General features: G+C 55.2%; 1 protein-coding gene across 1 annotated transcript; it reads right to left on the minus strand.

Annotated features, from left to right (window-relative positions):
* Positions 1 to 2598: 2598 nt before the first annotated feature.
* NCF4 (neutrophil cytosolic factor 4) lies at positions 2599 to 20404 on the minus strand. The gene is made up of 10 exons (XM_055328883.1): positions 20271 to 20404; positions 14864 to 14948; positions 14280 to 14433; positions 12072 to 12142; positions 8999 to 9126; positions 7818 to 7875; positions 6844 to 6942; positions 4405 to 4535; positions 4121 to 4186; positions 2599 to 2960 (listed from the first exon to the last, which is right to left on the minus strand). The coding sequence occupies exons 1-10, from the start codon at positions 20300 to 20302 to the stop codon at positions 2765 to 2767; spliced, it is 1020 nt and encodes a 339-aa protein (XP_055184858.1). The 5' UTR covers positions 20303 to 20404; the 3' UTR covers positions 2599 to 2764.
* Positions 20405 to 21145: the final 741 nt, after the last annotated feature.

Here is a 21145-nt window from a genome sequence, read left to right on the forward strand (position 1 = left end):
AACACAGAGAGACAGAGACATAGGCAGAGAGAAGCAGGCTCCCTGGGGGAAGCCTGATGTAGGACTCAATTCCAGGACCCTGGGATCATGATGGTAAGTGCCTATTCTTTAAAGTATTAAAGAATACTTTAATTCCACCTCTCTGAATGCACGTATGATTATTATCCTCCAGTATATTAAGTCTGTCCTTCTTTTAACCCTAGAAATTAGACCCTGTTATTAATTTATATTGAGAATATTTATTTTAATTCATATTCGTGTGTATGAGTCAGGGTTCCATCAGAGAAGCAGGATCACTAGGAAAGATATAACAAGAGTTTTGCCTTTAGAATTCAGTCTTCCTCAGTTGTGGTTAAACCTTTTCTATGATGCTTTTGCATCTGTGTCAGGTCTGCCAGGCAGGCTGTCAAAAATAGAAGATGCATGTGACTTAAGGGGAGCAAGGAGAAACAGAGACCTACAGGTGTCAGCTGGAGCCACATCAGTCTCTCATCACCCCCAGGACTGCAGTGAGGGGGACCTGCAGAGGAAACCGGTGCCCTTCAGCACAGAGCTAATCACCAAGCAGCATAGGAGCTGGGACCTGACATTTGAAGGGGTTACTGAGAAGCCTGCTATTGTTCTAAGCGTTGTTCGTTTGTAACTTTCTCTAACGGCTTTGAAGATCTTCTCTTTGACTTTTGTGTTCTGAAGTTCCAAACTGTGAACCAGCAGATAAGCAGCAATGCACATAAACTGCATCAGCATCTCTTGACTAAAAAGATGCTTGCTGCTGCAAACATTCCCGTTCTGAATCTCTTGCAAAATGCCTCTGATGGTCCATACCCCTCTGGATCCATGCAGGGAAGGAAGTTCTTAGAAATATCATTTCAGCTTAGCCAGTCAACACAAAACAAATCCACCATGATACTTACCATTGCTTTTGTTTATCACATGTTCTTGCATCTCAGACTTGCCCCTCAAGAATGTTTTTCCTCTTCTTAAAGAATGTATTTTAAAGATAATTTTGGTTTAAGGATCTTGGTGGCAAACTCTCAGTTTTTATCTGTACATGTCTTCATTTCACTGTCACTATTGAAAGACAGTTTTACAGAGCATATGGTTTTGATTGAAAGTTATTGTGTCTCAAAAATTTGGATATAACGTTATTCACTTTGGCTTCCATTGATACTATTGAGAAGCCTGCTCATCATTCTAATTACTACTTTGTAGCAATCTCAATATTCTCTCCTTTTAAAATCTTCTCCTTGACTTCAGTGTTTTTGCAGTTTCAAAATGTTGTAGCCAGCAATGGACCACTTTTTGTTTATCCTCCTTGTCCAGAGATGCTCCTTAGACCCATAGATTTGAGTTTTTCATCAGTTTTGAAATACTACATCTGCCATCTCTCTACTTCTCCATTCTCTATATATTTTCTCTTTCTGAGATTTTGATTTTTTAAAAACCACATTCTATTGTTTGTATCTCTTAACTTCATTTTCATATTCTCCAGCCACTTGTCTCTCTGTGTTATATTCTGAGTAATTTCTTCGATTTTTCTCTTTTCCAATGCACTAGTTTTCTCCTCTCTAATACACCATCTAACCCATCCACTGGGTTTTCTGTGTCACCAGGCGCATGCTCACACTGGCATGCAGATACATGCATAATAAGTGTGTATGTACATTCTAGCTCTCTTTTGCAAATCTGCTTGGTCATTCTCTTCAGCTTGTTCATTTTTAAGTTCTCCTTCTTTATTTCTTTAAATATTCCAGTCCCATAGCTCAAAAACTTGTAGCTGGGGGCTCTAAAGCTATGGCTTATTGTCACTGCCTATTCTCACTTGCAGAGAGTTAGTGATCTTTGACTATAAGCCTTTGCTTCATCTGAAATCAGCCCAAACTGAGGACACTTCAGTCCAGAGATGACTTTCTCCTGCTTCTGCTTGGAGGCAGGGATGCCGCTCTGTCAGGATCCCCTCAGCCCTCACCCCAGGGCCTGGACCCATCACAAGAGGCCCCCGGTCCAGCCTCCCTACATCCTGGCCTCCCTGAGCCTCAGCATTTTGACAGCAGTGCTGCCTCTGCATTTCAGAACAAAGCTCCCCTGGCCAAGCTGTAGGTTCTGGCCCCAGTTTTGTAATCAGGGCGATGTGGGAAGAAAGGGGAAAGGCAGGATCACTGAAAAGTCCCACTACTTCTTATAAGGCTGTGATTCTTTGAAGAGTGTGTCCTATCTAGGGCTTAGCTGTTTCATATCAGTAGGGCTCCTCAACCAGTCTGGTGGGGCAACATGTTAAAAGCCAAACGATTGGCTTTGCCACAATGGAGCTTTCAAGGCCTGTTGAATTTTCATTGAGTGGATGTTTTCCAGTGGGTTGTTGTGGGTTTTATTGCTTATGGAAGAGGATGCCTCAACCGATTTCATTGGGACCATGGCCCTGCCAATGCCTTTATTTTGGTGGACAGGGCAAGCTGGAATGAGGCCCTACGCCAGGCCCCTTCTATATATAAATGACCCCTAATTGACGCTCATTGATGGGAATTTTACTCCGTTTCCTTTCTTTCCTCAAAAGATACGGTCTTTCAGAGTCTGGACCTTTGAGATGAAAGGGTTTATTTTAATCTGAGACCGAGTGTACAGACAGACAGAATGCAAGCCAAGCCAAGTGGGTCCGTAGATTTGAACCAGGAAGTCTGTTCCATGTTCCCAGGCTTTCCTGGTCCTAATCTCCTCTGAGGGCTTCTTACCAAGTGGCCCTTCCTGCTCCAGGGACACCATAGGCTCAGGGGACAGTGTTGTAGACTCTGTAGTCATCCTTCTGGGTGATGTGCAGCTTCCAAGGGAAGAGGTGCTTCTGGGAGGGGAGACCTTGGGCCTGCTTCACCATGAGCGCCACGTCCTCGTCCGACAGCAGCCGCACCAGATCCCCCTGAGCATCCCGGTAATTCAGGGCGATGTCTTCCCTCTGGAACTCCCGCCTGGGTGGGAAAGATCAGGATTAATAGAAGGTCCAGGGGCCTTGGGCCTAAGCCTAAGGGATACAGGGAAAGGGGGCTGAGGGCTTTTGAGAGCCAGGAGCTAAGAATCAGAAGAGATCAGAGCTTGACACAGACCTTATCATCTGTGTGGTCCAACCTCCCACTGTACAGATGGAGAAACTGAGACAGGGGAGAAGAGGCTTCCACAACAAATTAGTGGCACAGCCTGAAGTGCTCTGTGTATAAATGTGCAGAGTTAAGAACCATCGTGGGGAAGAGGAGTGGGTTTGGCCAGGCACAAGCCACACAGGATAGAGCCCCCGAGAGCTATTATCTGTGTGAAGGCTGGGGGAGAATTCTATAAGGATTGGGACCATCTGATGTGGGGTGCACGTGTCTGGTGACAGTAAAAACTGATACAACCGTTCTATAGGTAACTTGACAAATGGGGTGGGAAGCCTAACAGACTTGCAAACACCTTGATTTCAAAATTCCACTTCTAGAAACTCATCCTGAGGGAAAATTGGGCAAGTCACCGAATATGAGAAGTACAGCATTATTCCTGGTAGTAAGGGGAGGATAATCTAAATGGCCAAGAAGGGGTGACTACATCGACTATGGTGCATCCCTGGCATGATACCGTGCAGCGAGCTGTCGTCATAGTTATGGGGTGGGGGTGGAGGTGTGCACTCAAGAAATCTAGATGTGCATCTAGTAATGAGAGGAGAAATATTATGTATATACATTTCACCTCTTTATACCTTTCTGTGATTTCTGACATTTTTTTTAATGATGAAAAGGAATTACTTTCATAGTCAGGAATAGAACAATTCCATTCTGCGTGAATAAGCTGGATCTTGGGAGGTGGTGGTTCTCTGATGGCACAGGACCCAAGTCCAAGGTTTTTAGCTAGGAAGACTCTAGCTCTGGCTGCAAATCCACACTCGCAAGCTGTGTGACCTCATCCAAGCCCCTGTATGTCGCTCTGCAGACCCCACTCATCTCCGTCATGGAGAGCTGGTGTCTGCCCCTCGGGGCCAGGCTGGGGGTAAAGCAGAGGCAAAACACCTCGCACCTCCATGCACCATGTTCCTTTCTCTGTTTGCTCCCCCAGGGGGCTGGCCCACCACCTCCACCCCCTGCCATCTCCCACCTCTCACCTCATGAGCTGCATCAGGTCCTTGAACAGAGGGGTGCTGCTGAGGTCTTCCTCCACCGCTATGTCCCTAGGGGAAAAGGGGCAGTAGTGAGGGGGCATCAGGCCGGAAGGGGACCCGGGAACAATAAGGGCAGGATCACAATGGATCTTGACATCTTGTTACCGAGGTAAGGCTTATCTGGAGGGCAGTGTGAGCCACTGCAGGCTTTTAGTCGAGTGAGGGGAGACCTACTTTGGGTCTCAGAGCCCAGAGTGGGACGTAGGGGGTGGGGTGGGGGCACGAACTTGGTGGTGCTGATGGTGTCTTCGTAGTAGTAGCAGCGCAGCCAGTTGGTGGGGTCTTCCTCCTCCGGGAAGTCCTTGAGGATCTTCACGAATGACTGTGGGAAGATGCCCGTGGCTCCCCGGACTGTGCCCTGAGGAAGAAAGAAGGAGCTGCCCTCTCGGTGGGAGGAGAGGCAGCAGGGCTGAACCACTCCCCTCATCCAGGCCCCCTTATGATGATGCAGACAAGGTTGTATGCAGAGGTAGGAGAAAAAGTGACCAAGGTCGCCATCCTGTTCACCCCAAGAAGACTTATATTTCCATTTAGAATAGGTCAAGATCTCTTTATCTGGAAAGCTCATTTCATCTAATTCAGTCATTCATTCACAGACTTCATGAGCCCTGGGCACAGGGCAGGCTCTGGGACTCAGAATGGATGGCAGTCCTTGCCCTTCCACTTGCAGCTGTGTTATAAGGGGTGACGCAGGGAAGCAGGTGAACTTTATGCTGAGCCAGTGGCCGGAGGCGTTAAGGAGGAACACAGATGGGGGACGGAGATGACATGGTGGCTCCCTTCACTCACTCATTCATTCATTCATTCACTCTGTGGACACCACAGAGCACCTGCTCTAGCCCCAATGGCCAGAAATCTCTCTCCAGCCCAGGCCAAGCCCAGCCACTGCCTGTTCTTTGCCCACATGTCCTCTTAATCCTCACAACCCTAGAGAAGACATATTATCCACATCCCATTTTGCAGACCCTTAAACTGAGGTCCAAAGTAATCCCCTCACCTTCCCCTAAAGCTGAGGCCAGAAGTTGGCCAACTGACTCACACAGAGAGCTTTTCAGAAAATAGGAAGGTAGCAAGCATTTCCTATTTCTGGAGCATTTCCCAGCAATACCCGACAGCTGTAAGAGCCTTAGTGTCCTGGGGCCTCTGGGTGGCTCAGTGGTTGAGGGTCTGCCTTCAGCTCAGATCGTGATCCCGAGTCCTGGGATCGAGTCCCACATCGGGCTCCATGCGGGGAGCCTGTTCTCCCTCTGCCTGTGTCTCTGCCTCTTTCTCTGTGTTTGTCATGAATAAATAAATAAAATCTAAAAAAAAAAAAAAAAAAGGAGCCTTAGTGTCCCAGGACAAGTCAGTGAGACAGATGGTCCTGCGGCTCTCTAGCCCCTGGCCACCAGGGACCCTCCTCTCCCCTCGAGTCCCCCTGGGGGCTGTCCCCCATCTCCTTCAGACACCTCTTGCCTCAGAAGCCTCGACAAAAATGGAATTTTGTGTAGGAACAGCAGGACCCGATCCAAACCGCTGGAACCAGAGCCAGGACCTCCCATCTCCACTCACTGAGTTAGTATGAGTCCCTGTAGGGGCCACACACCAGGTGTGCATGGAGACAAAGCAAGGATCAAGACAGGTCTCTTATCTGACCTTCCCAGCAGATGGATGCATCTAGGCCCTCTATGGGCCAAGCCCCGCATAGCTGCGCCTGGGTCAGCCCTCCCAGGATGGCTATGAAGAAACTGCCAGCTATCTCCGTTTACAGAAAAGGAAACCACAGGGTTGAGCAAAGCTCCCAGAGATGCAAAGCTAGTTGAAAACAAGTAGGAAATGACACGAGACAGGCCGACTCCAGAGCTCAAGGTCGGCATCACTATCTTGTCTCACTGCCTTCAAGTTAAGGGACATCATCCCAGATGACACACCAGTGCGTCTTGGCTGCAGGTGATTTTGCGCCCCCCTCCCCCCGCCAGCCAAATGTCTGCAGATGTTTGATTATAAACTGCAGGGGTGCTACTGGCATCTAGTGAGCAGAGCCTGAGGTTGTGGCTAACCCCCCTACAATGCACAGGATGGCCCCACACCAAAGACCCCATCTGGCCCCAAATGTCAACAGTGCCGTGGCTAAGAAACCCCGAGATAGACCAAGATATTAAATTCAGTAGATTAACCGACTTGCCTAAAGCAACTGTTTGTTGGGGTCAGAACCAAAGGGAAGTGTGGTCTCCAGAATCTTCTGCCCCAGTCACACAACTGCCTCCCCATGGCTGTATTCCTCGGCTGCCCCCACCCAGCAGCTCTGATTCCCAGGACTATCTGCAGATGGCATCTCTTCCCTGAGCCATTCCCCGCCCCTGCCCCCCTCTGGTCTCCTGCCACAACCAGACGCAAAACAACCTCACCTCCAACTTACCTCCAACCTCACCTGCATCCTCACCTGCACCTTTACCTCCAACTTCACCCCCATTCACACACCAACCTTATCCCCATCCTCACCTCCAACCTTACTCCCATCCTCACCAACCTTACCCCATTGTCACCCAACCTCATCTCCAACCTCACCTGCATCCTCATCTGCATCTTCACCTCCAACATCACCTTCAACCTCACCCCCGACCTCACCCCAACCTCATCCTCATCCTTACCTCCAACATCACCTCTAACCTTACCCCCATCCTCACCTCCAGCCAGTCTTTATTGATCCGACTGAGAAGGATGATCACATCTCCAGCTTTGAAATTCAGCTCCAGTTTGCTGTTGCCAGTGAAGTCAAACAAGGCCTGGGAGAAGAGTGGAGTAGGGCAGGAGGGAGGAAGCATCCACTGAATTCCTACTAAAGTGCTTTGCATACTTCAGCGTCCCAGTTAACAGCTGAGGACACTGGCCCAGGGAGCATGACCGACTTGTCTGAGGCCACGCCATTTGTTAGTGGGGAAGCCTGGATTAGAACCCAGGTCTCGGGGATCCCTGGGTGGCTCAGCAGTTTAGCGTCTGCCTTTGGCCCAGGGCGCGATCCTGGAGTCCCGGGATCGAGTCCCACATTGGGCTCCCGGCATGGAGCCTGCTTCTCCCTCTGCCTGTGTCTCTGCCTCTCTCTCTCTATGTCTATCATAAATAAATAAATAAATCTTAAAAAAAAAAAAAAAAGAACCCAGGTCTCTCTGACTCCAGAATGGTGCTCCTTTCAGACCTGGGTGGGATGAACACAGAGAGGCAAGGATCCAAACTCTCTGGGCCGAGCCCCTTCCTCAGCCCCCCAAGCCTTGGCGCAGGCTCCAGTGCTCCCATAAACCCAGGGCGCTGACCACTGTCAGCTGGGTGTCTCTGCATGGGTGTCCCCAGGGAGCTGGGAGCTCCTTAAGGACAGGACCTGGTTTGAGTCATGTCTGATGCTTCAGTCCCCACGGTGGGAGGCCTCTCGGAGGAAGCCAGGAAGGCTTGCTGAACAGATGGTGGATAGCTGTGTTCCCCCTGCCTCTGAGTACTCCCCACATCGCCTCCTGTCAGCTGGGCCCCCTTGGGACTGAGGCTGAGGCCCCTCCTCCCTGCAGCACCCAGTCCAATCGTAGGCACACAGAGGGCGCCCGGCAGGAGAGCACAGTGGTGCAGGGTGGAGCCCAGAGGTGGGGTGGGAGGTCTGGCCCGCCGGCGGTACCTCTGCTCGTGGAGCTGCCATGCGGTCAAAGATGGCATCTTGGGGAGACTCGTTCTTGCTGTGGAGAGAGAAGGGAGGCCTATCAGTCCTCCCGGCCCCTCAGAGCCGGGCTCCCTGCTTCTGTGCCCAGAGAAGCCCCTCTTCAGGGGCAGGAGAGGATGTTAAAAATGCAGCTATGATTGCTCGTGTGGGCCATCATACTTACTCCCTGTTCCCATTGCCCCTGGGAGAGGGACCATATCCCCCTCTGTGGACCAGGAGGGACCGTATCCCTCCTCCACTTAGCGAGGAGGGGGGAGGAATATACACATCTGCTTAGCACCCTAGCTTATCAACCCTTTCACATCTGCTCTTCCTTCTACTCCTCACACCCAACCTCTAGTCTTTCCGCCAAGAAAATGGGCTGGAGAAGCACTCTGCATCAGGGCTCCAGGCACAGGGCTGTCTCTTGGCTCAGCTGGAATTGAGACCCAGCCTACCTGTATGACCCAGGGACATGGCCAGGCATGGAGAGGACACTCGGAGGTACTGGCCTCAGGAAGGAGGGAGGATCTGGGAGGGAGGCCGGGGCTCAGGAGCACTGTCCCTGGAACTCTTAGCAGCAGTAACCCGGCCTTGGGAAGCCTAGCCCTATTTCAGTGGTTTGGGTTTTCTGTGATTGGAAAGACCCTTAGGAAGGAGCTGGGTGGGAATGGTGGACTCTTTAGAATCTGAGAGGAAGCAGCAGCATCCTCGGGGGCCAGTGTGACACACCAGGAGTCACAGCCAGCCCCATGGAACTGCAACTGAGGCTGGGCACAGGGCATCCCAGGAGATACTCTGGGAGCATCTGCGGAGAGAGCAGCTCCTCCTTTCCTCCCCCTCAGCTCTCTCCAGGCACCCCAAGGCCTGAGATACCCCCAGTGGGTGCTGTGCCACCAAATATCCCCATCAGTGGCCCAGCCCCTGTCCTCCATCCTCATCGTCACACACATCAGAAGGCACCCACCTTCTATCCCTCCAGGCCCTGTGCTTGGTTTTCCAAGCTCATCTAACAAGCAGAACCTCCTGGGGTGTTCAGGGATCGAAGTGATCTCTAGGAAAAGAAGCATCTTTGCAGGGGCAGAGGGCATCTGGGACAGAGCACCTGGTTAGGGACACCTGGCATGTGGCCCACGGAAGCACAGGGGCTGGTCACTTACACCTTCCGGGTGCGCGGCCGGAGCCGGCGCAGCGCCTGGGGCACCTGCTCCGAGTCATAGGGCGACTGGTAGAAGAAGATCCGGACGTCCTCGTCCATCAGCACCCAGATGGGCAGGCTGAGGAGGCTCTGCATTTGGGAGAAGAGGCAGGAGCGGGGTAGTCAACAGAAAGGTCTGGACATCCTGACCCATCTGCTCCATTCCCATGTCCCTTGCTGGTCCCTCCCTCTCTCTTTCTCTCGTAATAAAGCTCTCTGCCTGATCACAGACACAAGACAGTATTTCTCTTCACACAAGAAAGGCAACATCTCATGAGCTTTCCCCCGGGTGCGAGGTCAGGAGGGGACCAACCGGCTTGAGAACACTTGATCTGGAAAAGACCTAAAGGCCTCCAGACGTAACACTGATGGTGACGGCAGGTGAAGTGACGTGGTGGTGACTATGCAGGCACCGCACTGAGTGCCACCCCATGTGACCTCACTCCGTCTCACAACAACCTCAAAGTTGGTGTGAGAGAGGTAGGGGACCTGCCTGAGGCCACCTGGCCCAGCAGGTGACAGAGCTGGGCCACCTAGAGCCATCTGTCACCAGGGCCCATCCCCCAGTGAACAATGAGACAATAGTAGGAGAAAGGATACTTCAAATAACTCAAATCAACAACAGTTGGTGGCATTACAGCCTAAAAAATGCTTTCTGATTGACACCTTATCTCATGTCACAGCTGGGGAAACTGAGGCTCAAAAGGGCAAAGTACCTGACCCACTTGGCAGAGCTAAGAAGCAGTGAAGCCGGGACCCTCACTCAGTGTGATGCTGGTTACTCCCACCACAGGGCAAAGATCCGCAGACCGTGAGGATGCAGAGTAGCCGGGCCCCCGTAGGGGTCATCCCCCACAACTGCACAGTGCAAAGGTCCCCAGGGGTACCATGGTTGCCTTTGGGTGCTATGGCTCCAGAGGCACCCAGACCCCCCTCCCCTTGGAGAATCCCACGGAGGTGGCAGGACGGGGAGGGGCCCAGAGGTCCATCTCGGAGGAACTGGGAATGCAGAGCCTGGAAAGGACAGGGCTGATATATGGGGAGGGTGGGGAGGCGGCCCATAGATGGGCTTCAGGGGACGGACCCTGAGCCAGTGGGTGGCCTTGGGCAAGCGTAATTAAGGGGGGGATGACAATAGTGTCTGCCTTGCGGAATGGCGTGAGGCTTAAAGGAGCGATACGTGCACAGCACTAAGAACACTCCGGGCATCTAGCGGGGCCCCTGCGGAGTTGGGATCATCCGCTGTCACTGTCACTTTCATTACAACGTAGCGTGGGGGTGAAATCTGGCCCTGGAGTCACAGAGCCACGAGTTCAAGTCTCCGCCCTCCTGTCTAGCCGCTCTATGACATGGAGTGGGCGGCCCCACCTCTCCGGACCTCCACGTCCCCTTGTGAAGAATGATAACAGTATCTAACTCACAAGGTATTGACGGAAATAAATAAGCCTATTTGTGTGTATCCGACAAACGTATAGCAAGAGGCTCCTGGCTGCCGGTCCAAGCACCCCACACCATTCCAGGCAGGTGCAGGCGTCATCATCACATGACCCATATTCTCCGTGAGGACAGTGGTGAGACCAGTGGGTGGAAGCTACAGGGAATCGGGTCTTTCTAATCGCCGTGCAACAGGGTGCGGACAGGGAAGAGTGGTGGTGAGTTCCCCGTCCCCGAATGTTTCAAGCATGGGCTGGGGTTAGCCAGAGCACAGAGGCCTGCAGTGATTGAGTCCTGGGCTTTGAGGAACCGAATCAGACAGAGAGGCAGAGGTGGGATCCTCCAGGCTGCTGGTGGCTGAGCCCCCCGGGTGGGACGAAGAGCCCAAGCTCTACAGCCTCATCCCTCTCTGTGGAGCTCCTCCCCGCTCCCCTGGCCCTGCAGGAGAGGACAGGAACCTCCAGCCGCCCTGGAGCAGCCATCACAGTGCACCCCCCCCCCAGCCCCTCCGCAGCCTAGGGACTTCCCACTGTCCCTCCTGTGGGCTCAGAGCAGGATTCCTGAACCGACCACTCCCCTCCTGCCTCCTACCTCCTCTGCCCTCCTGCTGCTCATTCCTCCAGGGGTTACCATCTCTCACGGTCTAGAAGCTCCCAACATCACTCCCCTCCCATGAGACCAGAGAGCAGAGCGCACTGCCCCATTTCATAGGTGAGGAAACCAAGGCTGAGAGAGCATGAGCAACTTGCCTCAAGTCACCCAAATAGTCAATGTCAGAGCAAAGACTGAAGACTCCTAGCTCTGTGCCCTTCAGCCAGGAGAGTAGAAGAGGAGGGGGCTGTTCTACTCCTTTGTAGGAAGGAGTTAGGCTGTTAGGGTGCCTCTGTGCTATGGGGAGAGCTTCCTTCTCCAGTTTCTTAAGGTTGCCACCAAGCCATGGCTTGGGTGCCTCTGGTGACAGGGTGCTCACTACCTCATGAGGACCACTGGCCCTTTTTTGCACGGTCCTGATTGGTAGAAGGCTTTTCCTGACCAGCCTGGTCTCTGCCTTCAGGGTGCCTCTTTCTTTGTGCTCCCATCTCCTGGGGATGCAGACAGTTTACAGGTCGGGAAATACCCAAGGGCACCCGGGCAAGGCCCACGAATGCAACCAAATCATCCCATGCATTGGCAAGGGAAGGCCTTTCTCCAGTTGGTATAAAGGCCCTGCGTGAGAGAGCTGGGGCCCTGGCCCATCATGCTCCTGTTACATAGGTCACAGCTTTGTGATTTCGTGACCCACTTGTCAGAGTCCCCACAGGGCAGGTATCAGATCCTGTTTACCTCGGCATCAGAACACCCGGCACAGACAGCAGACTTGTCGATTCAGAGTGTGGTTCCTTGTGCCTTCTCCACTGCTTCCGCCCCACCCCCAACAGCCCCGACATCCTGTTTCCCTCCCCAATCTCTTTAAGGATTGAAGATGGGGGCCATCAGAGCAGGAGAACGGGCCCCCAGGCCAGGCTCATGGACGGCACATGGGCTGCTTCCCCCTCCAGACCCTGCCAGGGGCCCTCCCAGGGGTCCTCCCAGGCGCCAGGGTGACACGGCTCCGCTGTTACCTTCATGTAGGCATTGAGGGCAGGTATCCGCATCTCTGCGATCTCCTGTTTCACACCCACATAGACTTTGGCTGCAGAAATGCAAAGAGCTGCCCTGGGAGCCTGGCCCAAGACCATGGTCTCTGGGCTCTAAGCCACCCACCTGGGCCAGGAATCTTCCCTGCTGGCTCCTCAGGGCTGAGGGGGCCACTCCGGCCACCCCACCTTTCAACTTGCATTCTCTCAATTGTCCTGTCACCAGGGGATATTTTTCTTGTCATATTTATTTATTGCCCATATCTCTACACACACACACACCACACACACACACACACACACTCAGGATTCTTGGCTCCAAGAGAAAAGGAGCTTTGCCTTGCTCACAGCTATATCCCACACCTAGGATGGGGGTCCTCATCCCCAGCTGCACATGTAAGTCACCTGGGCAGCATTTAAAAATCTCATTCTGTAGGACCCAGAATATTTAAATCAGAATCTCTGGGGGTGGGACTAGGGCATCAGAATTCTTTCAACCTCAAGGTACTTCTAATATGCCCCCCGAGGTTAGGAACCAAGGCCCTAGAAAAATGCCCCAATCCGTCAATATTTGTTGAGTAGATGGATGCATCATTGCTCAAAAGCAAGGCAGTGTGTTCAGGGGTGGGGGTGGGGGGACAAAAGGAAACAGATGATGGCTGACCCACAACAAATGTCGTCCCCAGGAGCCTTAGGTGGGGGCCTTGGTAGAACCGTCCACCCAAAGCATCCCCACCAGAAGACAAATGCCTGGCTCCTGTTGTCTGTGAGATGGGCAGGGGCTGGTGCCCAGCAGGGGTAGGAGGACAGTGTCTGAGGTCTGGGGGAGGGAGGCATTTGGGATGCAACTGCCACAAGAGAGCCGTTAAGATCAGAGGTCAGATTATCTGGTAGTGGGGAGGGTATTGGGAGGGAGGAGAAAGCAGAGGATGGCACCATAGAGGAGGCCCAAGAACCTTCCAAGGAGCACAGAGAGGGCCGAGAGGGAGGAAGAGAACCCGGAGGAGGTCCGGGAGAGCTTCCCAGAGGAAGAAGCAGGACAGCGAAGGTGAGGCCGGGCTGTGCCCATAGAAGTCCAAGTTAACAACAGGTCAGGGGTCACCTCCCCAGGGGGAGCGCAGTGGGGGGCAGTGGGAGCTGAAACCAAGCTGGCAGGTGAGCAGGAGATGGAGGGGGAAGGGGAACAGTGAGTGAGATTTTGAGGGCCTTCGGGGCCCAAGGGGGCTACAGCAGGAACACCTCCTTGTGTAGCACATGCTTGTCCAAAGACAGGAGGACTGAGGCTGTGGGAGAGCCTGGCGGAGTCAATAAATAAGGAGAAGGCAAGTGTACAAGGAGGCGGAGGAGAGGCCATCAGGGGAAAGTCAGGGGGAGAGGGGCAAAGCCCCAATGGGAGACTAAGAGCAGGAAGGTCCCCTGTTCCCTGCAGCCCGCAGACAGGGAAGGGGCAGGTGCAAGCGCAAGTGGGCAAGTGGCTCAGGAGGAGGACAAGAGAAGCCAGGAGCTCTTGGGGGGCAGCTTCAGCGCCTCCGTGGGGCTGCTTGCAGGCCTCAGTGGGGACAGAGAGAGAGCAAGCTGGAGGTAGGGTGTGGAGCTTACAGAAGGAAAGGACAGGAAGTGTCTCTGCTGTGTGTGGCAAGGGTGCTTGTATGTGGCCTGCAGGGTGTGTGGGGCACCCCGAGACTACCCCGTGTACCCGGCACCCCACGCTCCTGCAGGGCTCACGAGTGCAGGTGCCGAGGAGCTACAGACCTGGGCCAACCCGAGGTGCATGTTTGGGCTGAGCTGGGAGAGAGGCCAGGAGGCAAGAGGTGAGGGGACTGTCCAGTGCCCACGGTGTCCCAGCAGACCAGGGAAGGGAGGGGCACGGGGAACTGCCCAAACTGGGGCGGCTCTAGACAGGGCCGGAGGGGGTGCTGGAGACCAGTCGGTGTGGTGAACGAGGGATGGACGGCCAAAACAGGGTGGCCGTCACCATCACTGGTTCCCCATGACCAGGAGGTCAAGGGCCACGAGGCTAGAGGAGGCAGCCCGTGACACCAGAAGGGGCCACAGACTAACTGGTTGGCATGGAGGCAGACATGGAGTGACCACCAGGGGCAGCAGAGCCAAAGGGAGAGGCCCGGGGTGTGGGGGGCACGCAGCTCTGTCAAGGGGCAGGGCGCCCAGCTCCCCGGGCCGTGGGCTCCCCACCTGGGAGCGTGGGCAGGCTGCAGGTGAAGGGGTTGCTCTTGTTCTCCGGCCCAAACCGCTCCTCCAGCTTGCTCTGCAAGGCGTGGAACTGGCGGTAGCGGCGGTAGATGAGGTACTTGGATCCCCCTTTGGTCTTCACCTCGATGACGAAAACCTAAGGAGGACACAGGCCAGAGTATAGGGAGGCCAGGGACCGATGAGGGTGCGGGGGGTCGAAGGTCCTAGGATTAGAGCAGTGGTTCCCCGCCTCGGTTCTCCCCTGGGGGCCAGGCACTGCCCTGGGGTGGGGGCTGACCTGGGCCGTGCCCAGCAGCCCCACTGGGCTCGGTCCACCGAGGCCAGCTTCAGCCCTGTCCCCCAAGGCCAGCTGCACTCCCACCCTCCAGGCCAGCTGCACCCCTGCCCCCCAAGTCTGCTGCACCCCCACTAAGCTGGAATCATCAAATGTGTCCCAAGATATTTACTCCCAAATATCCCCTGGAGGCTGAAATCGCCCCATTTGAGAACCACTGGGATGGACGGTAAGGGGGGTAAGAGAGCTGGAGGTTCAGAGGTCAGAAGCCAAGGTCAGGGATGTGTCTTACAAAATAGCTGGTGAAGCCCCTCTTCTCCTCGATGTCGGCGATGTTGGCCGAGATGGCGATGTCGTCGGGAAGCTGTTCAAAGTCGCTGAGGGAGGCGGGAGGGAAAGAAAGCCCGGTTACCACCTGACGGGCGCGCGGGGCAAAAGGGTGCAGGCGTGAACCAAAGGTGCGGCCGGCATTTCTTGGTCAACACCCCTTAGGTGCCAGGCCAGGACATGGGCCAGACCCTGAGAGTGAAGGCCCTGGAGATGGGGCCGTATGGCAGCAGCCGTGTTACAGTCCAGCAAATGGCTTGGTGGCTGCGTTGTCATCTGGGAGCAGCTCATCAGGGAACATCCTCTGTGTCACACCCTGGCCAGGGCCCTGGGTCACAAAGTTAGCAGGTGCCCCACAGAGAGAATGGTTCCCTGTGCCCAGGCCGGGGACGTCCTTGCAGAGGAGGCGGCGTTTGAACCGAGTCTACAAGGTCGAAGGGGAACCCACCAAGCAGGCCCAAGGGGGCGGGAGGGAGGCCTTCCAGGCAGTGGGAACAGTGTGACTGGGGTTAGTGGGGATCAGAGACTGAAAGGCAGGTGGGGGCAGGCTGAGGAGGGTCTCCAGTGCTGAGCTAAGTAACTCCCGTGGGCAGCCGGGAGCCTAGGCTTCAGAAGAGAGTAAAAATAGTGCGATCCCGGGGCGCCCCAGGGGGCTCAGTTGGTTAAGCATCTGCCCACGGCTGAGGTCATGATCCTGGGGTCCTGGGATCCAGTCCCGCATCGGGCTTCCTGCTCCGCATGGAGCCTGCTTCTCCCTCTGCCTCTGCCCCTCCCTGCTCCTACTCTCTCTCTCTCAAATAAGTAAATAAAATGTTAAAAAAAAAAAAAAAAAAAAGCACAAAACAATAGGATCGCAGCTTTAGGAGGCCAGCCCAGGCAGCTGTGTGGAGACAGAAGGGAACACAGAGACGAAAGGGGCAGAGAAGCATTGCGAGGCCCCAGAGGGGTACAGCCGAAAGATGGGGGGGGGGAGCCAGGCAGCAGGGACAGGAGACAACAGACGTGGGGACACAACCCTTGGTGGACACTGTTTCACTGTGGTGTCCCCTGCTTCTTCCTGCTAATCAAGCTCTATGTTCTCCAGGTGGCAATGTGCCTGGCCTCAAGGTGATAGGCCGTGATCAGTCTGAACCAAACCTAATCATCTCGGTTCTATTTCCCAGCCTCCCCTGCAGCTATAGGACCAGCCATGTGCCCAGTCCTGGCCGATGAGACCTAAGAGGAATCCTGGTGCCGGGGCCTCTCCAGGAGCGTTTATTTTCTGGATCCAGAGGGACAGACAGGCCAGCAGGGTTTCTTCTCCTTCCCCCTTCTACCTACCTTGAAAGCAGGTGTGCCGTCCGGACCCACAGCAGCCATATTGCACCCATGAGGCAAAAGACATGTGGAATACCAAAGGAATCTCTGGGATTCTGGTCCTGGGTTCGCTGGCCTTCTTATTATGTGGGAAAAAAAATGAGCCCACTTGTTTAAACTCTGTGGGTTCCTCTGTGCCTTGCAGCCTTATACATTTCCAACAGGCATGCTACTGGTTTGTGAGTCATCCCTGAATGACGGCCAGCAGGGTTTGGGGACTGTTTGGATACGGAGGTGAAAGGAAGGGCAGTGTCAAGAGTGACACCTACATGTCACCCACATTCTGACCAGGATGGGTGGGCAGGAAGTAGAGCTGATGGACTGAGCACCCTAATGTAAGGCCCTTGGGACCTGGGGTCAAGGTCTGGCCAGATCTCGTGTGGCTCTAGAGCTCAGTCCGGGGCAGCGGGGTGACGGGCTGGGGGTGGATCCCTGCTAGAGGTAACCATGTGCCTGTGACTTATGGTAAAGACCTCAGCCCCCCGCCCCCCACCCCGACCCAAAGAGCAATTTGCGAGCAGAGGGGGCTGAGAGGGACAGGTGGAGGACGACGAGAAAACACAGCCAAGGAGACAGAGAAAGAGCGGCCAGGGGTGTGGAGCCACACATACAGTCCCCTGGGCCTGGGCTGCGTGGGACCTCGGGCTAACCTCAGGCCGCTGGTGGCTGCCACTGGCGAGAGTGACTCAGGGTGGCAGTGGGCCGGCAGAGGAAATCCCCACGGCTTCCCGAGCAGCTTGGTGGCCGCTGGCAGCCTCCCCACTCGCTTTCCCCACATGCCCCCATGGCAATACCCTTGGGAGAAGTTTCCTCCTCCCCTCTCTCCCCAGAGGCTCTGCACCTCGTGGGTATTTCATCTGCAATAGGATGAGTGGGGAGCGGCCAGGAAGGAACCAGGCATAGAAACAGCCCCGGGCAGGGAATTGGCCAGATTGGGTAAGAACCCCCCTTCACGGTTTCCTGAGTGTGCACTGGGCAGCAGATGCTCTTCTGGCACCCTTTTACAGACAGGGAAACCGAGGCACAGAGTGGTTTCAGAACCTGCCCAAGTACATCGAGAAGCTGGGATTCGAGCCTAAGCAGAATTTTACTGCCAAACACGGCCACACAGCTCTTAGTCTGTTGCCCCAACAACTCACTGAATGCACGTAAATAAATCCCAACACCTCCCGCAGCCTCAGGGAATCTGGAGTAATAGTAATAGTAATAGTAATAATATAATAATAATAATAATAGCAGCAGCAACCCTTGTTAGCACCTAGGGTAGCTCACACACTGTTCTAAGCACAATTGGTGGCGGCTCTGCCCTCCTGGGTCTCACAGCTGAGCGAAGGAGCTTCACATCATTTCAAAGGTCAGGGAGGCTGTGGAGGAAAAGCTCTCCCAGAGTCCGGCCGTTTCTATATCCCCCCACCCTGAGAACGAGGAGTACAGAGGGCAAGAGAGAGCTTGGCAAGCAGGCACTTCAAAGATGGGGCTTCCGTCCACCAGAGAGAAAAGCAGGGTGCTGTGTATGTTGGAGGGCACAGCTCGCTCAGAAGGCGGGTGGTCAGGGAGGGCTTCCCGGAGGAAGTGGGGCCGCATGAGTAGGAGGAGCAGAGAGGAACTGGCTAGAGGACAACAGGGGCACGGGAAACTGAGTGCAAAGGCTGTAGCCCTGCAAGAGGGGGCAAGTTCAAGGAACCTCAGGGCCAGGGCAGTCTGAGCACAGCTGGCACACAGAGAGAGGCAGAAAGTTATGAGAGACACAGGCAGGGCCCATCACGAAGGCCTTGCATCTTGCCTCGGGTCGGGGGGGCAAGGGAGGGTTACCCTGGGATGGCAGGGGCAGGCTTATGTGTAGGGGAGGGGGTAGGAGGGCATGAGTGGAAGATGAAACCCCAAATCCCTGCTTTGCCATTGCCAGTGGGGACCTGGGTTAGACCCCCACCCCCATCTGTGCCCTGGCTCCGCCTTCCCTCTGTAAAGAGACAGGGGACCGTAGGAGTGTTTACATCCCTGGAGTTCTCATTGGTAACAAGCCCGGCCCCAGAGGCCCCATGACAGCAGCAGATACATAGCAGGTGCTCAGTGCAGGGCCACTCCCTGTGTCGCAGTAAGTCCTCTGGCGGTGAGCGAGCGTGGGAATGGCCTGGCTGCCAGACAGGGGCTGAGCCAGGAAGCTGCTGCACCAGGGCCGAGGCAGGGGTGCAGCAAACCCACAGGAAGCCCCCCTAGAGGAGCCACTCCCCTGGCTATGTCAGCCAGGACCCCTCAGAGCCGAAGCCCGCTCCAGGCCTTCTGGGGCCGGGGTGCCCTGGGCTCATACAGACCCGGACTCAGATGCGTGTTATTCATGCAAAGTCTGCTTTGGAGCCTAGATGGGAGAAGCTGAGGCCTGGAAAGATCCTCAGGGCGCAGCTAGGTCAGTTTTTGTAACTCTTGCACACACCAGGCGTTCAATACATGTTTGTTGGAACCAAACTCACTACCCCAAAGCAGTCCTTTCCAACTTTGGACATCTCGGGTCTTGGAAAGGCCCTCGCCCTCCCTTTCCGTCCTCTGCTCCGGCCTCAAGCAGAGCACATCCAGGGCACCTGAGGGGCAGGGAAGCCAGTGACCCCAGGACCTGGCTCCACGGCCCCATGAAGGGAGGCAGGAGGGCACCTCTTCCTCCTCTTCTGAGGGGCAAGGGTGGCTGCAAAGAAGCAAGGAGTGCCAGGGAAGGAGCGCACCTTCTGAGGGCGGGGGATGGGCTCTGGCGGGTTCACGCATTCTGACACATGTCCCTGAGTAACAGGAAGTGCCACGAGCTTCACACAGCGGCTACTTCCCATGTGTGCCGGTGTTGGGCCGAGGCTCATGGAGAACCCATGGGGAAGAGGGGCTGGAAGCTGGTGGGACAGCCCGAGCACCGGCCCTGCCCTCGGCTCATCAAGGCCCTTCTCCGTCCACCCTCTGAGCATCTCTCCTGTGGCTTTTCCCTCAACACACACACGCTGACAAGCTTTCCTCTGACCTTCGACCTTTGGAAATTCCACCTGCAGCCCCAGACTCCACCGAGGACCCTCGGCTGCCCACTTTGACATAAGCCAGCCTGGCCCATCTCCGGCGATGCTCAGAGTCACCTCCACACAGTGAGCATGCCCTTTTGCTGAGGTCACCTGCTGTTCCAGGCCAGGGCAGAGCCAAGCCCCGCGTCCTCAGGTCCCCCACAGCTCAGGGTGCAGCCTCGCTGGGAGACGAGGGGAGGCCCTGGCAAGGCTGTGCTGCACGGGCCCCAGAGGAGGCGCTTTATCCTCCTTGGCCCTCCTTGTCCTCATCCGCACAGGGTTGGACTAGAGGGATCTGAGGACATTCTCTAGCTCAAGGATCCATCCATTCACTGATTCACTCATTTGTCAGCACTTCTAGAGCCTTGGGCCCGACTGGTGTTGTTCTACGTGCTGGGGATACAGCGGTGATCACGCACCACCACGGGGCCTGCTAATGGGGGAGCCAGTGATACAGAAAACAAAGGAGCGAGTACAGAATATTATGCAAGTGGTATAAGGACTCTGCAGAAAAAGGAAACAGGGCGAGCGGTCAGAGAGCAATGCAGGGGCTTGTAAGGGAAGGCTTTTGACATGTGAACCAGGCCCTGGATAAAGAGGAAGAAGCCAGGTTCTGTGATTCTGTTTGAACAGAAGATAGAAAGCCATCGCTGACCACAGTGTGAGGCAGCGAGCCCAGCCTGGGACCTGGGACACCTGTCCAGACTCTACACCCACTCCTGTGAGGCCCTGGGAAAGTCACTTCCCCTCTCTGAGCCTCAGCGTCTTCATCTGTGCCTGAGGGAAGTGAGCCACAACTGGAAGCTTCCTTCAAACACTTCTAAGAATCTGCATTTCTGAGCATTCGGGTTCTGACTCAGCTCCAGCCTCTTGGCTTTTGACCTCAGTAAGGGTCTGTAGGAGGGTGGGCCTCTGTTCCCCACGGCCTGCCGGCCTGCCGGGAACAGGGAAGAGGCCCAGGGAGGGCACTGCCCCTGCACTCACCTCTCAGCCCGCAGCTGCTGGGCCAGGGCCATGGCCGCCAGTGCTCCCGGGGAGTGGGTGGCAAGAGTCTCACCCAGCCAGGCCCAGGCCGAGTTGACTCTGGCTCACCTCTGGCCACCCTGCGCATCTGCTGTGGTCCCAGGAGTCCCCAGGAACCGCCCCTGGGGAGGCCCCACCCCTGCCTGGCTCATTTAGAAGAGGCTCCTCCTCTGGGCTCTCTAGGTCTAGCCCAAGACCCACACTTCCTCTTCCCCACCTCCCAGCTGCACTGCAGTTGGGGAAGTGCCCACCCTTGGACTCTGGGTTTGCAGGAATCCACTGACCCAGGGGCTTTGAGGACTTCCTTGATGGGATTTCTTGGTGCCAGGACGCCACTGGGCAGCAGAGAGCTCCATTCCAGCAGAGACAGCGTCCCCAGGAGCTGGCTCAGCCACCAAGGGGACTCCAGAACTTGGAGAGTCACTTCTCATCCTCTGGCCCATCAGGCCCCACCCTCTCACCCTCACTGCCAAGGCTTTGCCCAAACTGTTCCCTAAGCCTGGAGTGCTGGCTTCCACCTTGCCTGCCATCCCACAGGCCCCGGGGCAAATGCCACCCTCCCCCAGGAAGCCTCCCTGGTTTCCCCAACAGAGTCAGCACTCGGTTACCTCCGTCGTGTAGGGTATGAGTGTCAGTTTATGCTTCTGTCTTGCCCTTCCCCGGGAGCTCTCGCCTATGCTTTCCTCATCCCTAGATCCCAGGCCTGGCGCAGCCAGCCAGTCCTCCCTAAATCTGCCAACCACAGTGAGCTTTACGTGGCAAACCTGAGCACATATTTTCCTGCTTAAACTCTTCAACTGCTTCGCCTGGCCCTTAAGGAATAAGTCCAAATCCCT

The sequence above is a fragment of the Nyctereutes procyonoides genome, unplaced genomic scaffold (assembly GCF_905146905.1).
Source record: "Nyctereutes procyonoides isolate TBG_1078 unplaced genomic scaffold, NYPRO_anot_genome, whole genome shotgun sequence".
In the NCBI taxonomy this organism is placed as follows: Eukaryota; Metazoa; Chordata; class Mammalia; order Carnivora; family Canidae; genus Nyctereutes; species Nyctereutes procyonoides.

Bases quoted from the DNA above. Each gene is read 5' to 3' on its own strand.
- NCF4 (XM_055328883.1), bottom strand. From the start codon at position 20,302: ATGGCCCTGGCCCAGCAGCTGCGGGCTGAGAG. The intron at 14,434-14,863 runs GTAAGACACATC...TGTCCTCCTTAG, and splicing joins GGGGCTTCACCAGCTATTTT to GTTTTCGTCATCGAGGTGAA. The intron at 9,127-12,071 runs GTAACAGCGGAG...TCCCAAATGCAG, and splicing joins CCCTCAATGCCTACATGAAG to AGCCTCCTCAGCCTGCCCAT.